The sequence below is a fragment of the Aulonocara stuartgranti genome (assembly GCF_965226115.1).
Source record: "Aulonocara stuartgranti genome assembly, chromosome: 10".
NCBI classification, from domain to species: Eukaryota; Metazoa; Chordata; class Actinopteri; order Cichliformes; family Cichlidae; genus Aulonocara; species Aulonocara stuartgranti.
The window spans coordinates 23,558,600-23,583,762 of record NC_138946.1 but is presented as its reverse complement, the minus strand read 5'-3'; the positions used below and the strand labels follow the sequence as shown (position 1 = coordinate 23,583,762).

General features: G+C 42.3%; 1 protein-coding gene across 5 annotated transcripts in view; it reads left to right on the top strand.

Moving 5' to 3' along the window:
- The window catches only part of abr (ABR activator of RhoGEF and GTPase), a 120,439-nt gene that overhangs the window by 65,883 nt on the left and 29,393 nt on the right, over positions 1-25,163 (top strand). For all 5 annotated transcript variants that reach the window (XM_082548966.1, XM_082548961.1, XM_082548963.1 and 2 more), the window contains 10 exons: positions 3,055-3,107; positions 3,747-3,887; positions 4,191-4,312; positions 7,070-7,238; positions 9,673-9,792; positions 10,046-10,121; positions 10,230-10,334; positions 12,893-12,967; positions 18,708-18,805; positions 18,905-19,036. In XM_082548966.1, the coding sequence (XP_082405092.1) occupies positions 3,055-3,107; positions 3,747-3,887; positions 4,191-4,312; positions 7,070-7,238; positions 9,673-9,792; positions 10,046-10,121; positions 10,230-10,334; positions 12,893-12,967; positions 18,708-18,805; positions 18,905-19,036 (1,091 nt within the window). The remainder of the gene's footprint in view (positions 1-3,054; positions 3,108-3,746; positions 3,888-4,190; positions 4,313-7,069; positions 7,239-9,672; positions 9,793-10,045; positions 10,122-10,229; positions 10,335-12,892; positions 12,968-18,707; positions 18,806-18,904; positions 19,037-25,163) is intronic.

Sequence of the window (25,163 nt, the reverse complement as noted above, 5' to 3'; positions counted from 1 at the left end):
TTCCAAAGTATTTAACAGGATCTCAGCTACAGTAAATGGCTGATAGGTTGATAGAAACACAAATACCTGCTCAAACAAGAATCTGATATATTTTAAATGTAAATGGGGACTCATGTCCTACACCATGACCATTTTCTCACTTTCTCTTAATCCTTCTTTATTTCCTTCTGTGTTATCAGTTCTGTCCTGTCCTTCTCACCCTCCTTCACAGGCTTATGGCTGGCATTGGTAGCTGAGAGTTTTGCCAAAATACTGAGGCCTGAAACCTGGCAGTCCTAACTGAGGACTAAAAGTCCTGTCAAACACTTCGCCCACATGGTCAAGCACCTCGTTAGCAAAGATTAACTATTTGTCCATCAGCCAAGTCATCAAGGCGACCTTGGAAAAACGACCAGTCAGGCACGCCTCACTGGGACAGGACATCGACTTCCAATAATCCCCCCCTCTCTATCTGATTCTCACTCTCTCTTTGTGTCTTCATCCTTCCTCATCCTGACTTTTGACTAGACTTTTAACTCGTCCTTGTCTGTAAAATACATCCAAGTCAGATACTAACATGATGTGGAGTCAAAAAGTGATGACGCTTAATCCTGCGTTCGGAGAGAACTTGAGTAGATTTCTGTCTACATTAGCATTCAGGTGGCAATCCTTAATCTGTCTTTGTATTCAGGAGAGTATCTTCATTATTCAAATCTCTTGTATATAATTATTATGTTTGCATGGTTGAAAAACTAGAGGAAAACGAGACGAGAAAAAGAAAGAAGTAAAGTTTGAGATCTCTGAGCTTCCTTGATAGGTCCAAGACTATTAAGGATGAAGCTATCTTACATAGTATTGCAAATAGACTTGACTTGACTCTAAAGCAGTAAAATGTGATCTTGAGTTTAAAACAGCCTCTGATTGAAACTTGTAATGTAAAAAAAATTCTGGTTGCATGCTTTGCCGATGGCTTTGATGACTTTTTATTTAACCCCAAAATAATCAAAATGTGTCTAATTTTTCATAGTTTCCTGATAAATGAGTATTAATCATTGATCAACTGTGATATTTAAATGCGCAGTACTGGTATATGACGAATACTGTACAGCCTGAATATTATTGGTTCAGACCGACTCGGATTGATTGCAACGTCTGTCCGTGTTTATAAATTAGATCACAGTTACCTGCAAACCTTTGCTAATCTGTGTGAAAGTGACTGCAGTCGAATTGCAACAATTGTTGGAGACAGGTTGCTTGCCACAATGTGACCTGTGCAGTCGCCCTGTGATCCAAGGAGTTTGACGGTGTCCCCTGTTTTAGCTCCAGCTATACTTTGCGTTTTGCGGTTATTCGGAACATGCTACACTGCATGTTAGCATGCTAGCATTAGCTTTTTGCTCAGATATCGTTTTGTCGTGCGACACAACATATGGCACAAAAAATACAGCAGCTTACTTACACAAACTGTACAAAACCTGGCACTTGTGCTTAAGTACTTATACTCAAGTCATCCTGAAGTCATCTAATCCTCCCTGCATTGAAATGAATACAGAACTGCCAACATACCGCACACACAGACACACACACAACAACTTAGATATTCACTGCCCTTGCAGTCAATACAGACTCTGTAGTAAATCCTCCTGGAGGTATCAGTATTGGTTCACTGATCCATGACCCTCAGTGGAGGCGGCATTAATGACCAAACGTTGGAGAAACTTCAAAGAGCAACTGCAAGTCCCTCTCAAAGTCCCTCTATACACTCCATGTGGGCCAGTGTATATTTTAAAAGCAGAGGGTGTGCGTAGAGCGTTAATATGACGTGTTTCATCAGTAGATCTGATAATAGTCACTGTAGGTTTCTGCTCTTGTGCTAATTTCGTAAGTCGCAGGCAGAGGTGTGGCGGAAATACTAAACACTTAAAAGCATCCGAGTGACAGAACAACGCTGTACATATAAAGAGAGCGTTATTGAATGCTTTAAATAGATAAAGTTTAAAATTCAAATAGAAGTGTAGCTTTGGCTGTAGATCTCTCTGTGGGAGCAGAGCACAGTCAGTGTGGGGCAAGCTTGCCTGCATACAGAAGACACATCAGTCCTCTCTGTTTCACTGGGCCAGCTTTCCTTCTTCACTTTAGAAATAAGCTGCTTTAACTCTGTTTTCACTTGAATAAATGGAGGTTAGCATGATCAATAAGTGGAACTTTTTCAGATAATTTCACAATGTTTATGACCTTGTGGGAATTTTTCTTAATTGCATTCGCTCAGTTTCTAGATCATGAGCAGAGGGGTGTTACTGTGCTTTATCGAATGTGTAGTGTGATATTATATTTGCTATTATGAGACCTTGAGGTAATTTAGGCGTTTCCTTACATGACTTGTTTGCTTCTTCTCTGTCTCCTCTTAGAGGTTCTCATGTCTGCCATCTTTCCTCCTGCGTATCTCCTCACTGTGATTTGTTTTTCTTTTATTTCTCTCCATCCTTCACTCTGCCCTGTCTGTGGGAGTGTGTCACAGAGAGCTGTCATGTATGTCGGCTGCTGCTGTTCACACCACCTTAGCAGCAAAGCCTTCCCCAGGGAATCTAGCCAAGTGCGGTGATACAGGCTTAAACTCTGACTGAGGGGCACTGAGGGTGGCATGTTGGCAGGAGGCAGTCTTATTGCACTTTTTATAGATGCATCCGTCTGCATGTGTTGTTTGTGTTTGCTTTTATGTCCATGTCTGAATATGTACAGCTGTTAAACTGATGAACAACAGTAGCACAAACCTTTGCTGCCCCCATATTGAAATCAGTGTTTTACTTGACCCCCCCTACAAGGCTATTTATGATCAAGTGTTTTTCTTGCTTCAGCAGTGCTTCAGGCTGGAACCTCGTCGTCATTAGGCTTTAATGTTAACCTAAGAATCATCAGCAGTCAGACTGTAAGAGCAGCGTTTAGCTCAGAGTAACCAAAGTGGACATTTTTGTCCTCGTGCGAGCGGTGAAACTGTGACCTACTGTGTGTGTCTGCATGTATTGATTTGCCTGTAAGCAACACTGACTCAGAGCCCTCCTCTTCTCTCTCCCACAGCTCTCCTTTACAAGCCGATTGACCGTGTTACCAGAAGCACCCTGGTTCTTCATGTGAGTACACAGCTTGCACTTGCATGACTTTCAAGGATCAGCTGAATCTAAAGCTGTTCTGGCAGAAATGTCTTACTTCTAGTGTTTTAGGGTGGAGAAAAGACTGAGAACTGTGTCAAGATAAAAAAACAAAAAATAATAATTGGAGCAGGTTGCAAACACATCCCTGAGATTAAAAAGACGTGCAAGAATTAAGCCTAAAGCCTGCTTTTTGATGTTTATCGCTGAGTCCTCTCAGTCCAAATCAGCCTACCTCCTTGGAAGAGAAATAATGGTGTAGAAAGTGCCAGCGAAGCAAAGCAGAGATCTCTGGATGTGTCCAGTGTGGTCGCTGTAGTGTAATGCATGATCAGGTTTGCATGAAAGCTGACAGTAAGATGCTCTGTGCATCCAGCATGAGCATGTGTGTCATGTTCTTGTCACGTATGCAAACAAACAGAAGAAAATTGGTTGATGTTAATCTGGGAGGAAAGAAAAAACCGAGACACAAGATTGTTTTAGTGTTTGTAAGGAGTCTGTGTTTGTGCAGCGCGATGACGTTTTCGAAGAGAAGATGAAACTAAATCTGAATCTCTGCTCACAAAGGTCAGTTGCTTTGTGGTAAATATATATTTTAGATGATTGAATGTACTTTCACAGGATTTGCTGAAACACACTCCAAAGGACCACCCGGACTTCCCCCTCCTGCAGGACGCTCTGCGGATTTCTCAGAACTTCCTCTCCTCCATCAATGAGGAGATTGACCCTCGCAGGACTGCTGTTACTACACCCAAGGGCGAGGTCTGTGTGTGTGTTCTTACAACACGTCTTGTCAAGTATAGAGAACTTATGTTCATATCTTTAGAACATTTGTCTTCACTTTTCCTCTCATATGAAATATTATTAGGTACTTTGAGAAAACTATAATAAATGGTTGCATTGCTTTAAAACTCCAAACGGAACATTTAAGTTAAAAACAAAGACATGCACGTCTCTGTAAAGCAAACTGTAATATATATGTTAATTTAGTAAGTCAATTTATTAATCCACAATCTCAACGATGTTTCGATTCACAACAACAGTTAACACAGAGTTCTGTTACAGGCCCGTCAGCTGGTGAAGGATGGCTTCCTGGTGGAGGTGTCGGAAAGCTCCAGGAAGCTACGGCACGTCTTCCTCTTCACCGATCTGCTGCTCTGTGCCAAGATGAAAAAGACGGCTGTGGGGTGAGTCCACCTTCATCCTCTGACAGTGTGAAAAGCTGTGAGCGCGATTATCGTTAACGTCACCCCCCTATCCCCATTCCCATCTGAAAAATGCTAAAATGATGTGCGAAAGCCAGAAAGTGGAACGGGGACGGGGCGTGGATGGTGCGGCGCAAGAGTCGCTTATTAATTTTTGGGGCAGAGAAAAATGCAGGGTGACACGGCTCTGTCACAGAGTTTTCTTTTGAAGCAGACTGTAGGTATATTCATTCGAGGCTTAAGGAGCTTTGGGCGGTGATGGCCTCTTTCTTTCATTTGCTCCCTGTCACAGCAACGTACTTTCATTAAATCTTCAAATGTGCACAGATGTAGTGAAGGGAAATAATTCAAAATCACCCAGCCACTGATCTAAAGTTCCAAAACTCTGAGCGAGTCAGCTCAACAACTTCTAAATGATGAGACTCAGTCTGGATAAAACGTGTGCTATTTCAAAAATTTCCATTGACGAGCACAAGCCTCTAAATGGAGGGCGTCAGCGATGTTTTTACATATACATTTCACGGTGTCACTTCACTCTGTCCACCTTGCACAGTTTAGGATGTTAAGCTACGTTAAATAAGCTACTGTTTTATAAATTGATAGAAATGCCAGTGTTAACATAAACATTTATCTGCTTCATAACAATGCATTTTATTATTTAGCTCAAGGCTCATGAAGCCTGTTGAACTGGGTTCTGCCTCTTTAAATATCCACGCTTTTTCGTCGTCTCTGTGTTTCTGCCCGTGTGTCGTGCAGTTTTCCTTCCACATCAGCTATCAAACCCGGCGTGCAACAGAAAGGATCACTTCGGAAAGACGCACTCCCTCTCTGATTCCAGCTGTGGCTAACACGGTGGTGTTTGAAGCGTCGGTAACAAAGAGAAAGACTCGCAGGCATTTTTGTCTGTATTGTTTTGAGCAGTGCAGCAGAGTAGCAGATCTACACGCAGGACAGAGTTATGCTAAATGTATGAATAATAAAAACATTTTAAAAAAGAAGACAAAAGGTGTAAGTAGAAACTGAAGGTGTTGTGTTTCAGGGTGCAAGCTGAGCAGGCGTTAAAGTAAAGAGAGTTGACAGAAAAAGATCGCTCATGTTTGTGTTTGTGTGCGCTGCTGCGTGTCAATCTTTGACACATGTCAGTAGATCGAGGGTCACGCTTACAGCACCGACTCGCCTCCCCTTCGTCTGATTGGTGCCTGCTTTGGTTGACATTCACCGTTTCTCTGTGTCAATTGCAGCCGCCCCTCACTTGGAGGAACACATAGTGTTGCCATAACTACCAAACCTGTAAATGGGGCTATAATATGATCTGGGTTGTTATCTCAGTGTGCTGCCTACAGCCTACGCGCTCACACACAGAACAGAGCAACCATCCAGAAACTCAATCACCTTGACTTTAGTCACTGAGGAGCCCTAATCCCTGCCAAAAGCCGTGATTATCTGCACTCTATTATTTTTAGAATGAGTCAGATTTACGATTGCCCGCTGCACGTTCTGCACCTTGGATAATTCATCATTTCTTTATATATGCACCACCTTTGCTGTCTGGCATTAAAGAACCACATGATTTGATATGGTGATTTATTCATTTCCTTCTCAGTCAGGTATCAAACCTAGCTCCACCCCCTTTTCTTTGTGTTTCTCTAAGTCTGTGTCAGAGTCTGATTAGAACAGAAACAAATCGGTGGTCTGTAACATAAAAGGACTTCCCGAAAGACCCAAGAGCGCGTAAACAAGAAGGGCTTGATAATGGAGTGGGTGGGTGGGGCAGAAGATCAGGGGACCATAATCTGCAGCGGGAGGATGTAAAATTAATGTACTTCGTTAATGAAGAAATGACAAAGTCCTTCTGGTGGGAGCCGATTGCATCACTGCGAAAGCTTTGAGTGGGAACATGAGACTAAACACGGAGCAAGAGTCCTTTGTTGATATGGCTGAACAAATCTTTGAAGTTCCAGTTAAAGTGCACGCCTGAAAAAAACGAGTGCAGTAAATAAAGTAGATAAACTGTGTTTCGAGTAGCTGCTGCACTGAGATCAGTAAAATCTCATTTGTCATTTTACGCGTGTTCCCTGTTTTGCTCAAGGACATTTTAACATGCAGGCCAGAGAAGCCAGAGTATTGAACCACTCCCAGTCCACAGTGGCTCCACCTTTCAGGTGGTTGTAGTGGTGCGAGTGCAACATGCAGAAGAGAATATCACAGAAATGAGAACATTAAAACTGAGTTTGATTGCTTGATTTGATTGTTTAAATAAATGCATATAGTTGACAGTAAGTTTTATATGTAGGACGCTGGTAGTGTTAACACATGCTTGTTTAGTATGGATTCATTGTGACATCGAGCTGCTTAAACTAGCCGTCTGATGAAGGTATTATGTCGTCGATGAGTCGACTGTGCAGCACTCAGAAATGTTAATTAAAATCTCATTAGAGACGGTGCACATTAGTGTCCTCAGCCCCTGTGGAAATAATGTTGTGCATTCATCATTTTTATTAATGTGACTTTGAATGAGTGGGCTATAAAGAAATGAGGTCAAATGAGCACACGTTTGAATAGAGAAGTGTAACATTTGTTAGTGTGGCTTCAAATTGTAAACCGGTTTGCTTCGGTTTTGTGCGTCCATTCAGTTCAGTCATGATTGAAAAAGAGAAAAAAATATTATTTTTTTTAAATATTTTGACTAATTCTGTTTCATTTCTTCCATCCTCCCATCCTCTCTCTGTCTCTCTGCAGTCGCCATCAGCAGTATGAGTGCAAGTGGTACATCCCTCTAGCGGACTTAACTTTCCAAACCCTGGACGACTCGGACGCTTGCCCGAGCATCCAGGTCCTGCCAGAGCACGAGATTGAGGAGATGAAGATCAAGATCTCGGTCTTAAAGAATGAGATACAGAAAGAGAAGGTAATCCTTTTTCCTGGCATTTGGAGCCCAATTCAATGTATTCGCGAGGCTTACAATGGCTTATTCGGCCATCTTGGGTTTAATTTTGAGATGATCCAGGATTAAAGAATAAAGGGGCAAATTCAGGGTTTGGAGCCCAGTTCTAGACAGCTTTAGAGTAAGAAAAGTTGCTGGTCCTGTTATGAATAACAGGAGCTTTTTGATGTTCATCTTTAAATTCTAACATATGCATAAAACAAATACATTTGAGGCCAAGAGCCACACAATTAGGAGAACTTGGTTATTTTAAAAGCAGCTTCTTTTAGTTTTAATCATCAGCTGGATTCTTTTTATTTAAGAAATAAAAATAAATAAGAAGTAAATCAGAAGTTCGGTGTCATATCAAAGCTTTGTGTGACCCTTTACTTCATTTTTTATTATGGCCTACGCAGACTTTACTAAATGAATTGTGACTATTGTGTGAGTGAATACAAGCAGCAAAACAAGTCCAAGTACGAATAATAAACATCCTGAAACTGAGGACAGCTGCCGTTTCCTTGAGTATGAGTGGCAAAAGTGCTGATCCAGATTTAAACTGTGACTTGTGTGTGCCACGGTATGAGTCTGTTTTGTTTAGCACATGCTGAAATGCTCAGTTGTCATTTTGAGGTTGAAATAAAAGATGTTACAAGTACACAGTAATCCACCCCCGCAGCCATAGCTGCGTTTAAAGGCTTCAGGAGCGCAGAGTTCCTGTTATTCCCTTCTCACGGCGTTAAAACTCGCCCACCCGGAGCACAGCGAGTGACCACGGCTGGTATGTGGAGTCGCAGGAGGCGAATGCCGGGAGAGATCGAGCTGATTGTATCCAGGCAGGCTCTGACTCACCGCTTCCTGGTGAGGGTTGGGGCTGTGTATGAATTTGTTTTCCTCCAATAACGTCAAGAAACTGCTGCATGAATTATATATAAAGACTCTCACATTATGGGGCTTGCTTTAAGCAGCTTATAGACACTTTGCTGGAAAATATGAAAGATTTCAATAAGGCAACGCTGAGTAGTCCTCACTTTAAAGTTCAGTTTGTATGTGGTTAAAAATATAGACGATGGGTGGTTTGATTTTGTCATGACGTACAGAAGAGAAGCAAAAGAAATCCAACTCATTAATAATAGAAATTCTGGTGTTACTGAAAGATCTTCACTTGAACAGTTGATGAATTTTACGTAGCCACCTCCAACCAAACGCAACCAGACAGGGTTGGGTCTAAAACCTAAGAGGTCCTACAAGTGTGATCTCTGCAACCGCTTTGCAGATGTAACACAAACCACTAATCAGCTGCAGTTTAATCTTTCACGCCCCGCTTTTCATACAAAGAGGCGACAATAGAAACCTAACCAAAGACAGGTCACTAAATCTCTTGGTTTAAATGAGGAACTAGATTTTACTGCATATGTTTTTCTTCTTTGTGTGTTACTCTCTTGTTCTCTGTAACTGGTGCACTGCCTTATGATTATCATGCTCTGGTTAAATTTAAACTCGACAAACACTGAGGGACAAAAGGGCACCAGCTTCTGACGTCTTCATACGTTCACACCCTGTTTAGCCACTAAACTTGTTCAGATTTGCCAATCCGCGTTGTTAGGTAGCCAATACTGGAATATGACACTTTGGAGGTGGAAGTTTGGTGTTACGTCTCTGTGAAACTCCCCGACGGAGACTTGTCTGCGTTGGAGGCTTTTTGTTTTTGTAGGCTAAACATGACTGTGCTGTACAAATAAAGATGTTTTAACTGTCAGTCATGTTGTCATTAAAATAACTTGATGAGATCCATAAAGCTGACTGTACACTCAGTGTGACTGTCTTTTTTTCCATCATGTCAGGCGTCTGCTACATCTGCTTCATTCTGTTTCTTAATGGAAAAATTAAATTCTAGCTGAAGTAGCTCCAGAAATTTAGTCTCACAGTAAAACCCAATGTTCAAAGAAAATGGATACAAAAGGAAATCAGTCTTATAACTGAGGAAATTGCTGCAAAATCCTCGCACATTGAAATCTGAAATACCAGAGATGATAAAGAAGAGTACCGACAACGCAACTGGAACCGCACTGAAGCTTTAACACAGGCTGGGTTACACAAGGAACCCAACATCAAGGGGAAGGGCTCTCAAAGTCAGATCATATCACCCCCCCAATCACCCACCCCCCACCTTGCACCTCGACCCTCATTTTGTAAGTCACACTGAATCTAAAAATATAAGCGTCTTCTGTATGTGTCAAGACCTGAGATGAGTCAGAGGAGAAGTACAAGTCTCACTGTCTCAATCAGGAAAAGATTGTGACTGTTTCGGATGCTGCACAGCAGTGCTCGGTGTTTTACTCTCTTTTACTTCAATGAGTACGTTTCAGCAATCAGCGAGATTCAAACAGTCTCTTTTCCTGTCCGTGTCCTTGTGCAGAAAGCACCGAAGGGTCAGAGCCGCGTGGAGCGTCTCAGGAAGAAGATGAACGAGCAGGAGTCCTGGTTGCTCCTGCACTCCCCCACCATCCCCTTTCGCATCCACAACAAACATGGAAAGGTATTCTGCCCATTCTTAATCTGTTACTGGCTCCATTTGTGTCACTGCACTGTGCAGGTTTCACCACTAGAGGGACACATTTTACTTTCAAAGAGTCTGCTGTTACAGATTTAAAGTTTGAATCCCCCAAAACAGCATCAGAGAATTTCCCATCATTCCAATTGATGTGTGCTAGTGAGGATTTTTTCCAGCTATTTTGGTTGTAATTGCTAAGTGTGTGTGTGTGTGTGTGTGTGTGTGTGTGTGTGTGTAGAGCTACCTGTTCCTGCTATCCTCTGACTACGAGAGGTCAGAGTGGAGGGAAAGCATTCAGAAACTCCAAAAGAAAGGTACGATTGTGTTCACTTTTCAAACACTGCTCCACAGAAACATAAAGGTTTGACCCCCACCTCCCTATATGATGTTTATGATATTTAATTCCTTTCTTTTTCTTCCAGACCTCCAGTCATGCGTGTTAAGTTCTGTAGAGCTCCAAGTATTGACCAGCTCTTGTTTCAAACTCCGAACAGTCCACAACATTCCTGTCACCGGCAACAAAGACGGTAAGAAACACGAGCAGGAACATTTTTGTCTCCCTCTCCCTCTTCCCTCTGCTTTGAATTTAACTTCACACAAAAGTGCCTGTTACACTCTGAGCACTAAAAAAACCACATAATAAGTTAGGGGGGCCTTGCAGGAGATAAATTTAGGCTACAATATGTTTCTCATCTAGCTCGGAGCAGTCAGTGCCGCGCAGTGTGTCGGTGGCGTGCTCGCAGCTTCTATATGTTTGTTTTTTCCTCCCGATCTCCTCATTGCAGCCACTCTCAGAGTCTTGGGGGTGGGGGGGTGGGGGTGACATTAAAGCCATCTGCTCCATCTACTCTGATCTGCTCAGATGGCAAGAGGGTCTCTCACACAAAGACAATACTCATGCACAGACACAGAGCTCTTACACTGAAAGGCACGCTGTCCTGATGTTTTTGTGTCGTGTTTCCTTTCTGTGCATTAGAATCTCTGTGTTTGATATCCAATAGATTTAAAGTCATTTTCAGATGGATTTTAGTTTTGTATTTTCAAAGTAGTCAGCAGAATGACAAGTGACACTTAAGTGGTAGCATATTTTTTGGTGTGCTTTACCCCACGCCCCCAAACGAGGTGTTTTATTTCAATGCAACTGAACTTTATGTCTGATTCTCTGTTTTTTTTATTTAACATTTAACACGGCATCAGGCTGTCAAAATAACAGATAAGTAAGTCAGACGTGACAGTACATAACACCACACATGGATACACAACATGACATACAGACAGATTACTGTTAAAAATGCATTTGCACCACTTGACATGGTTTTAATAAGAGAATTAACTCTGTTTGCTTTCCCTAAACAGGTTCTTCTCACTGCTTTGGTGGACTTTTCCTTACATGTTATCTTCCTGCTGCTTTCTGTGAGAGCTTACTGAGATTCCTGTGTTTTAAATCAGACTTCAACTCCTGCGTTGTCTTAGACTTTTGACCCGCTCCTCATTACGAAGCTAGAATAAACACACACACACACACACACACACACACACACACACACACACACACACACACCTCCATCCTGACATGTGATGCAGGGAGCACAGCAGGGGTTTAAATGGAGACCAGCTGGTGGAGGAATGTCTCTCATACTTAAGAGGATGGATGACTTAAATACTCACTCTTTCATTTGACTCCATTGAATAATCATCAGTTATCACATATTAGTTCATGGTTTTCCATTGAGCATAATAGATAGAAAGGGCAGTCGGTCTGCTATGATGCTGAACCTATGAACCGACTCTCTGTGAAACTCCCCTGTTAGTTATATAAAACACACACGCACAGTTAACCCCGAGGGCTGACTGCTCTCCTCTCAGCTGCCAACAGTGGAGCTCACAGCGGTTCTGCTGCCCTCCACCCTGGTTTATTTACCAGGAAGCAGCCGGGCTTCACAGGCCTCAACCAAAGCAGGACTGTATCCTCTTCATGTTTCTGTCTGCGGTACAAAGAGGGGTGTATGGGCTGGCCAAAAAAAAAAAAAAAAAAAAGAGATCCACCCACGATCTCTATTCGAAGGGCAGCTCAGTTTCGATGGCAGACGTCTGTGCACTGCTAATGTGTGGTCTGATGCCAATCTGACACAAGGCTGTAATAACGGTTAATTTTCTTTCAGATCCTCCAATAGTTGTTTCCTCAGCCGTTTCCCTGATTTCGTTTTATTCTGTTTTTTTCTGAAGTCATGTGAAGTTTAATCTGTCTCTTCTCAAATGTTGATAACTGACTGCTGGAGGGAATGAGAACCAAAACACTCAAATGAATGATTAAAAACAATAAGAATGTAATCTCCAGTTCGGACCACCCAAGAAAGAATACAAAAACCCACTAGGGTTCCCACTAATCTGCCCCACTGAGCAATTTTAGTTTGAATGGATCTGGATGTGGCAACACACGCTTTAACAGTGAACTTTCAAACTTCACACATATTTGCATGGTTCATTTTACCTCGATGAATACCACTAATTCATGAGCCGACAGAGGGGAAAAGGTGCTCTAAATGGCCACGTGAGCTGACCCGCTTCCAGCGAAGGGAAAGAGACTCGTTCACAAAAAGCTGAAAGAGCATGTAGCATTAAAGTCCTGCTGTTGGAAACAACAGAAGCAAGTTTAGTGTCAGTGCCAGTAAACGAGTCTGCAACAGATAGAAAATAATACCACAGCTGTCAGTGATAATAAAGACTAATAGCCTGCACACAGGTGCAAAATAGGGTAAGCTCGAGAGAGAGAGAGCTAGTATCATCATTAGCATTTAGTGATCAGGCAGTACAGGAACAAAAAAATGTACGAGATGCAGCAGAAATGAAATGAAACCTGCTGGTAGAGCTCATGCTCCATGAGACGAGTTCCTTCTCCTTTGTTTCTTTCTCTCACAGTTTATCTTTTTTCTTTACAATATCATCGCAGAGATAAAGACAGGATGCCGGAGGATCATACATTTTATAGTTTGCAATGACTTCTGATTACCCTGCTGATTTTTGTGCACGGACTCCCGTATGTGCACCCGTGCTGCTCTAACTGCTCTGTGTGCTTGTTTTCCAGATGAGGAGACTCCTGGCCTGTACGGCTTTCTGCATGTGATTGTCCACTCTGCCAAAGGATTCGAGCAGTCAGCCAGTAAGTCTGCCAGAAACAGCTTCTTTTTTTCTTTTTTTTTTCCTCTAACTGCACTTGTGCGCACACTCCGGCTCAGCATCTGCTTACACATAGCGGCTGCGCATATACTTGTCTGCCAGCAAAACACATGACCCAGTCAATCATCACAGCCGGCACATGCAGTTTCCATCATCACATGGCCAAGATGCAAAGGAAGGAAAAATCAAGAGAGAGAGGGAGAGAATGAGGTTGTCTCAGAGGAAGCGTTGAAGCCAAAGTGGGATTCCTGCGGTTGTTTTCGTTAAGCAGACATCACAAGTGACAAAGATGCTGAAGGCACATTGAAAAGGAGGAACGTCAAAATCACAAACAGCAGCATTCAGAAGTGGACAGCTGGCAATTGTAATACCACTCGTCTTTGTTCACACACTATGCTATTGCCTTACCTTGCACAAATGTTTCTTTGTATAGCTGTGTGCGTGTGTATGCGTGTGTGTTATCTACCGAGCTTGACGTTGGCTGAACCTCCACAAAGGCTGTTTCAGATGTGTCAGCGGTGGACAGCTGGTGCTCCGGTACACTCCGTGCCCCGTGTTGCTCAAGCACCAGTTCAAATATCGAATATCAGGAGAAGAGATGGAGAGGGAGAAATGATTTCCTCAGTTACCATGACAGCCTTCAGTGCTGGCCCACAAGAATTTCCCAGTTAATGGATTGGAAAGCACTCTCTCCTGAAAGCCTGTTTGATCCTCAATGGAGCGCAGAGAGCTAAAGGCTTTATGGAGTGTGTGTGTGTGTGTGTGTGTGTGGAAGCAACTTTGGTAGTTTCACTGATACAGTTTTGATGTTGGTATCTCCAGTGGAGCGTACAGACCCAGGGTGGGGCATGCAAGCCGTGGAGGCATGGAGGATGTGCTGGACTTGTTTGGGACCGTGGTGTTCAGGATGATGATGAGGGAGGTTTACGGGGATGCCGTGAGAGAAGTGCTGACCTTGATGATATATAACACTACTGTTACACAGACAAGTGTTCTAAATGAGGACAAGAGTCGAATTATTAATTATCAGATTTAATTATTGGAGTTAAAGTGAAGCTTCAGCCATCCATAACTTATATCTGATTTCATTCATTCGTACAGGTCCTCTAATGTGTGTTTACACAGGTTTAATGCCTTTTACTTGTGGTAGATAAATGGGTGGGTGATCACTGTTTATATGTATGTGTGTGAGTCACTGAAGTAAATTTATCTACTATACCTGATGATGTATTTCCAGTGGCATGTGTTCATTATTCATATTTTACTTTGTAAGGTTTATTGCTGTGATTTCAGGATTAGGCAATCTCTTCAGTATGGTTATACCAATCTTTTAATACTATATAGGTTAGTTCAAAAGTCTAGTTTTGAACTGCTGTGGGTTCTGAGTCTCCATGTAAACAAAAACGCCTTTAAATGTAGGGACTGTGACTAGTAAAGGGAGGGAGGTGACTGATATGATGGAGAGAAGGAATGAGCCGTTTGGAGGGAGAGGGTGAGATGGAGGCAAATGATTCGCTGAGGTGACCCCTAAAGGAAGCAGTCGAAAAAAGAAGAATGAGGAAAGTGTAGTGTCTGCTATCATACTCTGCCCTGCAAAACAAAAACAGTCACATGCTCCAAAATCTCCCCAGATCGCCTGTAACATTCGAGTCCCTAATAAACTTTGGCAATGTCACAACGTTTGTTTCCATTCAGAGTTTTGCATTGATGATGGGAGAACATGAAGTCTTACATAACACATCCCAAAAAATCTCAATGGGGTTGAGATCTGGACTCTGCGGTGGCCGGTGCATGTGAGACAATGAGGTCTCCTTAACCACTCTTTCACAATTTGAGCGCAATGAATTCTTGTATTGTGTTCTTGAAATATTCCTGTACTGTCAGAGGATAAAGATGGAAAAATCTGGTCATGCAGTGTATCCAGGTGAAGCTGGACCTGACAAACTGAAGCACCCCACATCAAAATACATCCCCCACAGACTTAGTAGAAGAAGGCATGATGGATGCATCATTTCATCCACCTCTCTTCTTATCGTCCATCAGTCTGGAGCGGGGTTCATTTTATAGAAAAGGCTTAACTGCACTAAAGGTTAAGTGATCAATTCAGCAACAACAGTTTTATTTAATTTGAAAGTTCAACAAAAGAAATCAAATAATAGCTCAAATTAAATAAACCCTTAGTAATATAATACACACCTTTTATGGTGACTATGTCTGACTAACATCAGGACGGTACATCTTTGCCAATTGCTTCCTACAGCTTTATTTAATATTCATGTTTAGTTTTTAAAACCTGTCCAGCATCGGCACAGTTTCTCTGGGGTTTCAAACACATACAGAGATCACTGAGACACACTGTATTCCTCTGCTTGTAGAATTTCCTCCAATACCACAAATGACTAAAATTACAAAGCCCCCTCCAGATGTAGCTTAATGATGGGATTCGGTTTGTGTACAGGTTTTGTGTGGCGATGTTCCAGCCTGTGTTAAAGCTTCAGCGCGGTTCCAGTTGCGTTGTCGGTACTCTACTTTATCGTCTCTGGCATTTCAGATTTCAATGTGCGAGGATTTTGCAGCAATTTCCTCTTTTGCATAATCGTGTGTGCGCATGTGGTTTCTGTTATTGCAAATGGTGATTATTTTCATATTAGAATGGAAATGTGTAATGATCTGAAACAGCAGTCATTATTCACTGTGTCAGGTTAAGTGGGCACTGAATGCTCCACAGTAGGCTTTCTCTTTCCCCCTCCCCCTCCTTTTTTTTTTTTTTTTTTTTTTTTTTAAATCAAAAAAATCAAGTAAGCATGTAGTCGAAGATTTTACTGAAGCTGTTATTTATGCCACTACAATCTTCCCCCAGTGGGAAAGGGCTTGGAAGCGCAGCCCAGGGCAAAGTTAGTCAAACTGGGTCACAGAGGGAAAAGCTGGGAGTTGAGCGTCTCCCAAAAACTCAGATAGAAAAAAAAATCTATGGAAATACTGACCTAGATGAGAAGCAAAAAACATGTCATGTCATTTTATTCTTGCTTTATTTTTATTTGTTTGTATGTGTGAGTGTTTGCATGTCGTTCCCTTCAGAAAGATGCAACAGTTAGCTCAATACACACCTATAGAACTGCACTTTCTGCATAGGGTGGGGGCACAGATCCACATTAGAAGATGAGAGAAAGGTGCATTTTAAAATTTTATTTTATGGTCAATGCACAGTTAAAGCACCTACTTGGCATTTTTAAAATTTTTGTTTCGTTTTGACGTTTTTGCTTTTCGATGTTTTTCCTGTAAGGCTCAAGTTCAAACCACTGCTGAAAGTGTTCACACGTTCTCAAGACTGTATTTCTGTGTAATCCAATCCAGCCATGGCTGCATGTATTCTCTATGTCAGGCTTTTATTAGTTTTCTTCTTCTGGGTTCTGTTTAAACAGTTGAATTATGGCATTTCCCTGCTTATTATGTTTTGTAGTCTGAGAAGAATATTTTGTCCTGAAGCAGCGGTTTTGGTGACTGTGATCTGTAGCTGCTGAGACACTAGTTAGTTGAACTGATTATCACGCGTCTCCTGATTCTGTGAACCAACAGTTTGAACCAGCATTCGGCGCAGCCTCGGGCAAAGATTAGCCTGCTGTATAAGAACATACGCGCCCCACAAGGGCTACAGCCCACAGCTAATTGAGATGGAAAAGGATGGTATCCATTAACCCTGTATTTAGGGGTCAGAGACCCCATGCTGACCAATAAATCCCCCTCATACTCTGAGCCTGGTGGCGACCTGCCAGAAAAATGAAAACTCCAGGCCTCTTTTAGTCTGTCCTACTTCTCAAAGCCCTCTTGGATCCACTGTGAGGACACAAAGACCTCTCAAAATATGCTCTCCATGGCCTTGTTTGAATTTTAGGTCTGGGCACATAAACCCATTTCAGCTGGAGAGGAAATAAACTTCCAGAGAAAACTGGGAGCTGCTCAGGACTATGTATACGCTTCTCTACTCCAGGGCTAGATGAAACGAAGAGGATTAAATCACATTAGAGTTGCACACAAAGAACCGGTTGAATCGCTCATTGCAACCATCAGAATGTTGCCGCCTCTTTAATGAAGCAGACTGTGACAGGTAGTTTAAGGATTTTTCCAGATGTCAAATCAGAAGTGACAGCCGTGAGCTGTTATGCTTCCGTACATAGCGGAAGCGTGCAATAACTGCTTCATGTTTTTTTTTAAATATCCCCCAGATGGTCGCACTGAATTCCCCTTCATTGAACTTCCCTCGTACCACCACCGCTAATCTCTTCCTAACTGGGAGTGATTATGGCAAAACCTTTTAGGATGCTGAGAAAACAAACAAAGGGGGAATAAAACCAGATGGGACGACATTCCTTTATACTGTACGCTCCTTTTTATCCTATAGATACATGTGCAAACGTTTTCTCCAGTCGCAGCTCATCCAGGTGATGTGGTTGGTATCCTCTCATAACCCGGCTCGTGTCAGGCTCTTAAATCTTGTGATCGTGATGATGACTTTGCTTGTGACTTTTTTTTTTTTTTGTTTAAATTAATGTCTTTTTTTATTTTATTGCATATGTAATTAAACCCACTCCCCTGCCGTTCAGCTCTCTTGCTTAATCTTAGTGACTGTCCCGGTGAAAGGTCGAACCACTCACCCATCCATCATGCTGTCTAGTGGAAGTTAACCCGAGGGGTTAAGTCCAACATAGGGGATGTAGTGGAGACGCTTTACAGACAGCTGGTAGCACAGTCTGCAGGAATGGTTTCAGGAGCATTTAAAGAAACACATTAACAGACTTAATTGCTCTGTGTAAGAGCTGAGTGTGAGCTGATCCCAGAGGAGGGAAGCGGGGCGGGATACTGCTGCGGTATGAGGATGTTAAGAGTGGCGAGGGGCTGCCGGTGCTGATTGTGTACACAGGGAGGAGATTGTTGCCTGTCTGCTGTCAAACGGTAGCATATTGACAAATTGGAGGGCTTTTTTCACCTTTTAATTGCACATTTGTTAGAAATCTGTGAAATCAGTCTTTAGAAGTGATACTTTTATACATGTTTGCACTTTTGGCTGTGCTCTTATGGTGATTCCAACATTCACTGTTCACAGCTTCCCTCATATTTAGTTGTTTTCTTTCTTTTCATAAGACAAGTCTTGTGTCCTAAGTTGAGTTTTTTAATGGATTTTTGGCTGTTGGTTATTATGTTAACACATCATCATGGCTTCAAGGGAAAATATTTTATTTTATTTATTCATTAAATAAAGACTCAAATGTATATTTAAATATCAGGCAGTTCAATTGGAGGATTGATGCTATATATATTTGACCTTTTCCAGTAAATCAATCAGTTGCAGTGCAAAAAGAATCCACTTGTCTTTCATTGGAAGCTGGTCTGGCCAAAATCATCCCTAAGATGCTCGGAGAGGGAAAGTGTCTGTATATTGTGTGCTTTACGTCTTATGTTCATGTGATTGTTTTTATATGGTGCTTTGAAATGTCAAGTATCTTCTGCTGCTATCAAATTTCCACACAGGGAACGATAAATGTATCTGTCCAACACCCGTCTGCGGCAGTTAAACATGTGTAACAGCATGTTTTAGTCATTTTTAAACATCTACAATATGTTTGATCTTCTTTTTTTTTTTTTTAAGTGTTCTCCAGTGCTTCACATTTTGTCTGTCATACTCTGTTGTTTCATCTCACCGACCTGTCTACTCTCTGTGCTTTCAGATCTATACTGCACTCTCGAAGTAGACTCATTTGGATACTTTGTCAGCAAGGCCAAGACCCGAGTCTTCAGGGACACCACAGAGCCTCAGTGGAACGAAGTCAGTCGCAAAGACATCTTTTTTTCTTTTCTTATTTTTTTTAACTGTGCTGTTTTCATCTTCATTGTTCTCCTTGTTTACATCCGTGTCACTGCACAGGAGTTTGAGATTGAGTTGGAGGGCTCCCAGTACCTTCGGATCCTGTGCTACGAGAAGTGTTACGACAAAAGCATGCTGAACAAAGACGACAATGAGATTGTGGACAAGATTATGGGCAAAGGGCAAGTCCAGGTAGGAGACCGGCTGTAAAATAGACCATGCACAAAGAGAGACGTCTGTGTCCTCTTGGGGGGAGATTTTCCACCATATGACTCATTTTAATTAGCTGTCTAGCTTCTGCACACAATTGTATGGTTTGTAGTGGTTACCTCTAATGATGCTGGTTGGATTAATAGTGTGAAGGAGAGTTTATTTAAGGGGGGTTCCCCCTGTCTTATTGTGAGAAACGTCTCCATAAAACTCCCTTTCAGTCTCGTTAACTAGATACGGCCTCCACAGTGGAATCTGCGGTTTCTTGGTATTGAGGCGAAATGCCGTTCTCCACTCGCTGTTTAGTTTTTGCTGAAAAGCCTACAGAGGTGTCACATTTCCATTTTTTCCAGAACGTCTTCAAAAAAATCTATTTGGTCAAGTGAAGCTTGACTCCTGTCAGTTTTCTGCAAATTGCAGCTGTTGTAGTTTCCTCCTCTGCTGCCCTGTAATCGATCAAACTTCACATTATGAAAGTGGGTCAACTCGGAGGGCTTTTAAACGCCGTTATCTTCAATTCATGCCCTCATGTTTCTCTCAAGTGGCGGGTGTCTATGCCAGAGGTGAGTTTATGGCAGGTTATTTATAATCCTGCTTTTGACTCTGGAGTAAGCAGGTAAAGTTTTGTTTGTGGCTGCTGCATGCAGCATAATACTCTTAGTTGATGCAAAGCATCTGTTACAAGTTGCATCAGGAATAAACAGGAATACAAATCCTCCCTCCTCTGATATCAGGAAAGTGGGACACACATCAGTCACGTTTGTAAAGTTGGATTTTTAGGGGAGGAATGTGTCTCAAAAATATCTTATAAATCTTATGTGAATGAGCGGATATGTTTCTCCTCAGACCCAAGTTCCCGCAGTCTCTTAAAGGGGCTTTGAAGTTTGTTGTTTGTTACAGCATTTCCTGTTTGTCACTAGATCTTTCCAGTCTTTTCTCTTTCATTTTGATGCTTTACGTCCTTCAGTGTTGGCTTTGAAAGCAAAACACCCTGCCTGAAATGGCATCTTTTTGTGCCTTATCGACAGCTTCAATATCAGGCAGTGAGTAGTTAAACTTTTAAGACTGAGATTTTAGTGCTGGTTTAACAGACAATGGGATACAATAGAAGCTACATCAGCTCATTAGTTCTGCAACATTGTGACTTAACTATGAAAACCTGAGGCGGATGCTGCTGCTGAAACGTTACTGGGAACATCGATTTCAAGCCAACATCAGGCAGAACCCTCCCCTCTCCCCCCGCAGAAAACAAACAAATACACCACATGCTTTTGCTGGGGGGGGTGTGTGTGTGGAGGTTTAGTAAGGCGGATAGAATGGCATGTTCTGTCCCAGACGCGTGGGGGGTGGGAATACTGTGAATATGTTATACATAGTAGGTTTGTGGGTGAACCTGTCAACAGTGCATCCACTGAATGCAAAGGCCCTGATCCTGAGCACAACACTGCTGCTTAAGTCTCTGAATGAAACAACATATGTGTCCTAAAACAGGAGAATTTATGGTCTTACTGCTTATTAGTTGGTTTCTTGTCATTCTTTAAATGTTCATGAATGCTTCAGACATGGTGGCACTTGTGTTAGACTCTGATATCATATGTTTATTACAGCCACGAAGGAGTCCTGCAGAGCCCACAGAGAGCAGGACCTGAGCTGTTTGCTTTCCTGAAGCTGGGTTGAGAAGGAGCCTTCAGTGTTTTGCTTTGCTCTCTGGAGACCCTGTGATTTATTTAAAAAGCTTGTGGAATACTGACTGACCGTAAAAGGGCATATCGAGAGGGAAGTTTTTTTTTCTTTCTTCTTTTTTTAAAATCCGCTGTGGTTACTTTGTTGAGAAAGTCGATCGCCTCTATCGTCAGAAGATCGTGGTACGATTCGAGCCAGAGATTTTGTTATGATAGTACCAAGAAAGCATTTTTTGATACAGACTTGTAAGGAGGTGCATAATGTGGGATTTCCGCCAGTGTACACGCACACGTTAACTGTGGGAATTAAGGTGACTTGATTGAATTGCTTTATTTCCATTTGGGCTGACATCCCCTCCAACCAATGGCACTTAGTTTTAAAAGCTCCAATACATGGATGTTTTTGAAATTATAAACTTTTCAGGGTCAGATTTTTCTTTTTTCTGATTTTTGCTAGTGTGATTCAGCCAAAGTAAAACAGGACACCAACTCCTGCACTGGTTAAGAGTGCAGACACTCGCTTGGCCTCTAAACCATCCTCTACCTCATGCACTGTGCAAGTTTGCCCTTTATGTGTCAGCTGTAACTTGCAATACTCGTCTTCAGAGGGCCACTTATGTAACCGGGTAGGCTGAGCGGCAGAAACGCATCATATCGCCCTGCTTCACCAGTCCTTTCATCTGATAACACTTGTGCAGCCCATCTCAGCCTCCTCTGGGCTCACCTTGTTTGGGTTTAATTACTTGGCTTATCTGAGGAGGAATTTGTCACCAGCTCCCAGCTCCATATGACTACATTAGTCGGTCTCCATTTCCCACCTATCAGGGCTTTAATTGAGGAAATGGGATCCTACTGCAGGTATTGTGCTTCCCAAGACTCTAGTTGGACATCTTCAATCATTTTGCACAAGCACAAGTTTTCAAAGATGAGTTGAAAACAACAGGAAGTTGGTTATTTGAGGCCTGAAGTTACTTTAAAATGCTGATTTCTGTGAGGCTTCCTTCACAATCACATTAGCATGCTGACATGATGACAGTTTTATTGGATTAAATGGGACTTACACCTACTATCAATACTTTGATGCAAATTAGCATCGCAAGTCACAGGATTTTCTCAAGTCTGTGTCACATTTTTAAAAATATCAAACCGAGGTTGATGTTGTTTCGAGTCTGTCACTAAAGCGATCCCATCCAACACCATGTGGTGCTGCACTGAACCGCCTCCTCCTCAGTGTTCTTTCTATAGAGGAGCTTCGTGTTCTCTCAAGAGTCATGTAACAGCTCTAATAATCTCCTCACTACTTCAGCCCTCTCCCTCCCCACTTGTTCCCATCATCCCTTCAGCACCGCACAACGCTGGGGGTTGTTGTTATTGGTTTGAGCGCGTGGCAGCCCCTCATCTCGACCCAGACGACGCGGAGTGCGGCGTTGTCAAGCCGCGAAAAGCAATAACCTGATAGTTTTGAGCAGTCTCCCGGAGATAATGGGAGCCAGAGAAGTTGGGCATTAGGTACAGAAGGAGAGCAGTGATGATGTTGTTTGTTCCCGGCAGCTCTCGCCTCCCTCTCCGAAGCCACGGAGCCGGACAGGGGTGCACACACATTAGGCCGGCATTACTGTAAAGCTCCGGGTGCAAAGGGGTTGTAAAGTTTGAGGTGAGCATCCACGTGCACTCAAGTTCCCACTTAGGAGCCTGAGGTCTTTCATCACGATGAAGCATTAGATGCAAAGGTTGAGGGGTTTATTGGTCAAAGTGCCATTGTTTGGGATAGTAGCCGGCTGATCGTAGCAGTAAAACTTCTAGACCGGTGGAAATGTGCCAGTGTAGAAAGCTCAGGCCCCGAGCTCTGATCTCATCTCTCAAGTACTGCGTCAAACTTGATGCCAACATAAAGCTCTCATTAGAATGAAATACAGCCTGGTGAGTGTATTTAGAAGTATGCACACTATGATGTAAACAGTGAAGCAAGCGTAGGGAGATTTTTCCATTTTTCATTTCTTATTATTATGGGGGGTAAATTCTACATTCTGGTGCTGCTTAGCATGTTATTAACACTCCCAGGAATAAAATAGGTTCTCCTTTTATTTGTTTTTTATGGGAATTGGGCCTCGGACTCTTCTAGGCTTTTTTTCTCCTAGAATGCATGTTTTTTCCAACACATCTTCCCTCTGGGCGATGCAAGGTGGCGGAATTTCATGCAATGTTAGTTTTTAACTCAAAGCTCAGTGGTTTTAATGAAGGTGTGTGTTTCCATGTGTCAGTGTGTAGATATTAATATTAATTAGTGTCTAATAGATGGTGTCATCTATTTTATTGTTGTGCCCTGTCCTTTAGGGCTGCGATTTGTCATGTTTCCACCATGCACACAGCCCCTGTGGCTATACACATCCACACACACACTGCTGTCATCAACGCTAACAGATGGGACTCCACTGTGTGTGTTCAGCCCCCCTGGGGGGAAAACCACAGACTCACATACACACACACAGCTGGGTGACAGGCTAATACATTGTAAACGATATCAATAACTTCAGCCGGCTACATTACCTGACATTTATTAGCTTATACCTCCTTTGTCTGGCCTGGTGTTGTATGTTGGGATGGGGAGTATGGATGTTCACTGCTTAACAAAGATTGTCCCAGTGCTCATTTGCTCTCTTACTCCTAAGCCTACTTATTTTATTATGTTTCTTCCCTTTGCAGTTTTTAAGCCATGTTTTTTAATGAGTCTCATATCTCATGGTCTCTGTGTTTGAGCATATGGCACTTTTTTTTATTGATGGGCCCCAATTAAGCCGACTTCCTCATCAGACGATCCTTGATCAGTGGAGCTGATAGCAGCTTTTTGATGGATTTTTATTTTTTCCCTGTCATCTTTCCACAAAGAAGCCCTCACTTAGACAGCCTTTGTTCCCTCTTAAAACATTCACTCCCTGCCACTTGGGATATGCATGCCCTAAATAACTACACGCACTCTCAGATCATGCGAATGTGCAGATACCCCCGTTTTTTCCCTATCTATCTTCTCTCTGGGAGTAGAATAGGAAAAACCCCAGACCTGCCAAATTTAGTTTGAGTGTATGTTACAAAAAAATGGTCACATTTGATCACCGTTTTTCATCAAGCTTGATGCTTTTGTTGGGTTTTTCTTGGACGGTCTAGACTTGAAAGAAAAGCAAAAATAAGGATTGTAACGCTGGACTGCTCTCATGCAAACCGAAGGCCGAGATGTCCTTAAGTATTAATGGCATGATGCTAATCGTGTAGTAGCCTTCCATTCAGTTTGTAAGTCGCTAAATAATATCTGAGATTGTTTCCAGTCTAATGCCAGGCCTAGAAAAGAATGTGTCAGGAGGACACTTGTTTAAATAACAGTGACGTCTGGATTTAAAAGCTAGGATGGCGACATTTGAAGCACTCAAGTTTAAGATCGACAATCTAGTGGGTGACAAGCCCCATCTTTTATCTACAGTTATATGCTGTGGTCTTTACACTGCTTAGAAAATGCAAAGAGGTTATGGCTGCACATGCTGATACTTAACAGATATAATGTCGTTTGTTGTGTTATTACAGTCCTAGTTTAGCATGCCAAAGTACCATTAACTGATTAGCAGTGAAAACAAAGTACAGATGAGGCTAAAGTCTTTTTAATTTGGATAATGGAGCTGGACAATTTGAGCAAACGCCAAAGTTATTATAATTCATTTTTAGGGGAACATGAATGTGCTTACAAAGTTTTATGGCAGTCCATCTCAGATTTGATTCTGAATCTAGAAAGTTACAAGTAAAGAGATGTCAGAAGAAAAAGCGTCAGCTGCTGCTATCTGCGCTAGTTGTGGGCGTTAGGCAGAGATTTGATTCGGCTAGAAAAGAAAGTAAACGGTGATCCATGTGAAGCAGAAGGGCTACCGGATGGATAAGGACAGTGGAAGAATAAAGCGAGAATGTGAAAAGGCCACTTAAAGGCCAGAGGATCTCTTTGGGACCCCTTCACATTGCTCTCTTCCACATTTGTACCTTTCTTTTTTTTCCCCCTTGCTAAAAAGTACAAATGCACTGCTTTCCAATGAACCGCCGAAATGTCGAGGGCAAGCTAGTTCAGTAATTGTTCCTCATTATAACATTACATAATCCTTCAGGAAAGAATTAGGCATTGACAACAGATGTCTGATTTCCTACCATGAAAACATGCATATGTAGAACATGTGGTAAAGGCGGTCGGAGGGAAACAGAAGAGAATGACATGGAGCAAAAGAATAGGAATGAGAGTCCCAGATGGTGGCCAATTATGTGATGCTGGGAGTTAAAGTGAGAACAAAGGATCTCATCACAGCCTGAGAAATGAAATGCTCTCCAGAGAGGAACCGTGAATTTCTCTGTGCAGTTTGCAACCACCCTTTTGTCTCATAAAAGAGTTCAGGGTTCAG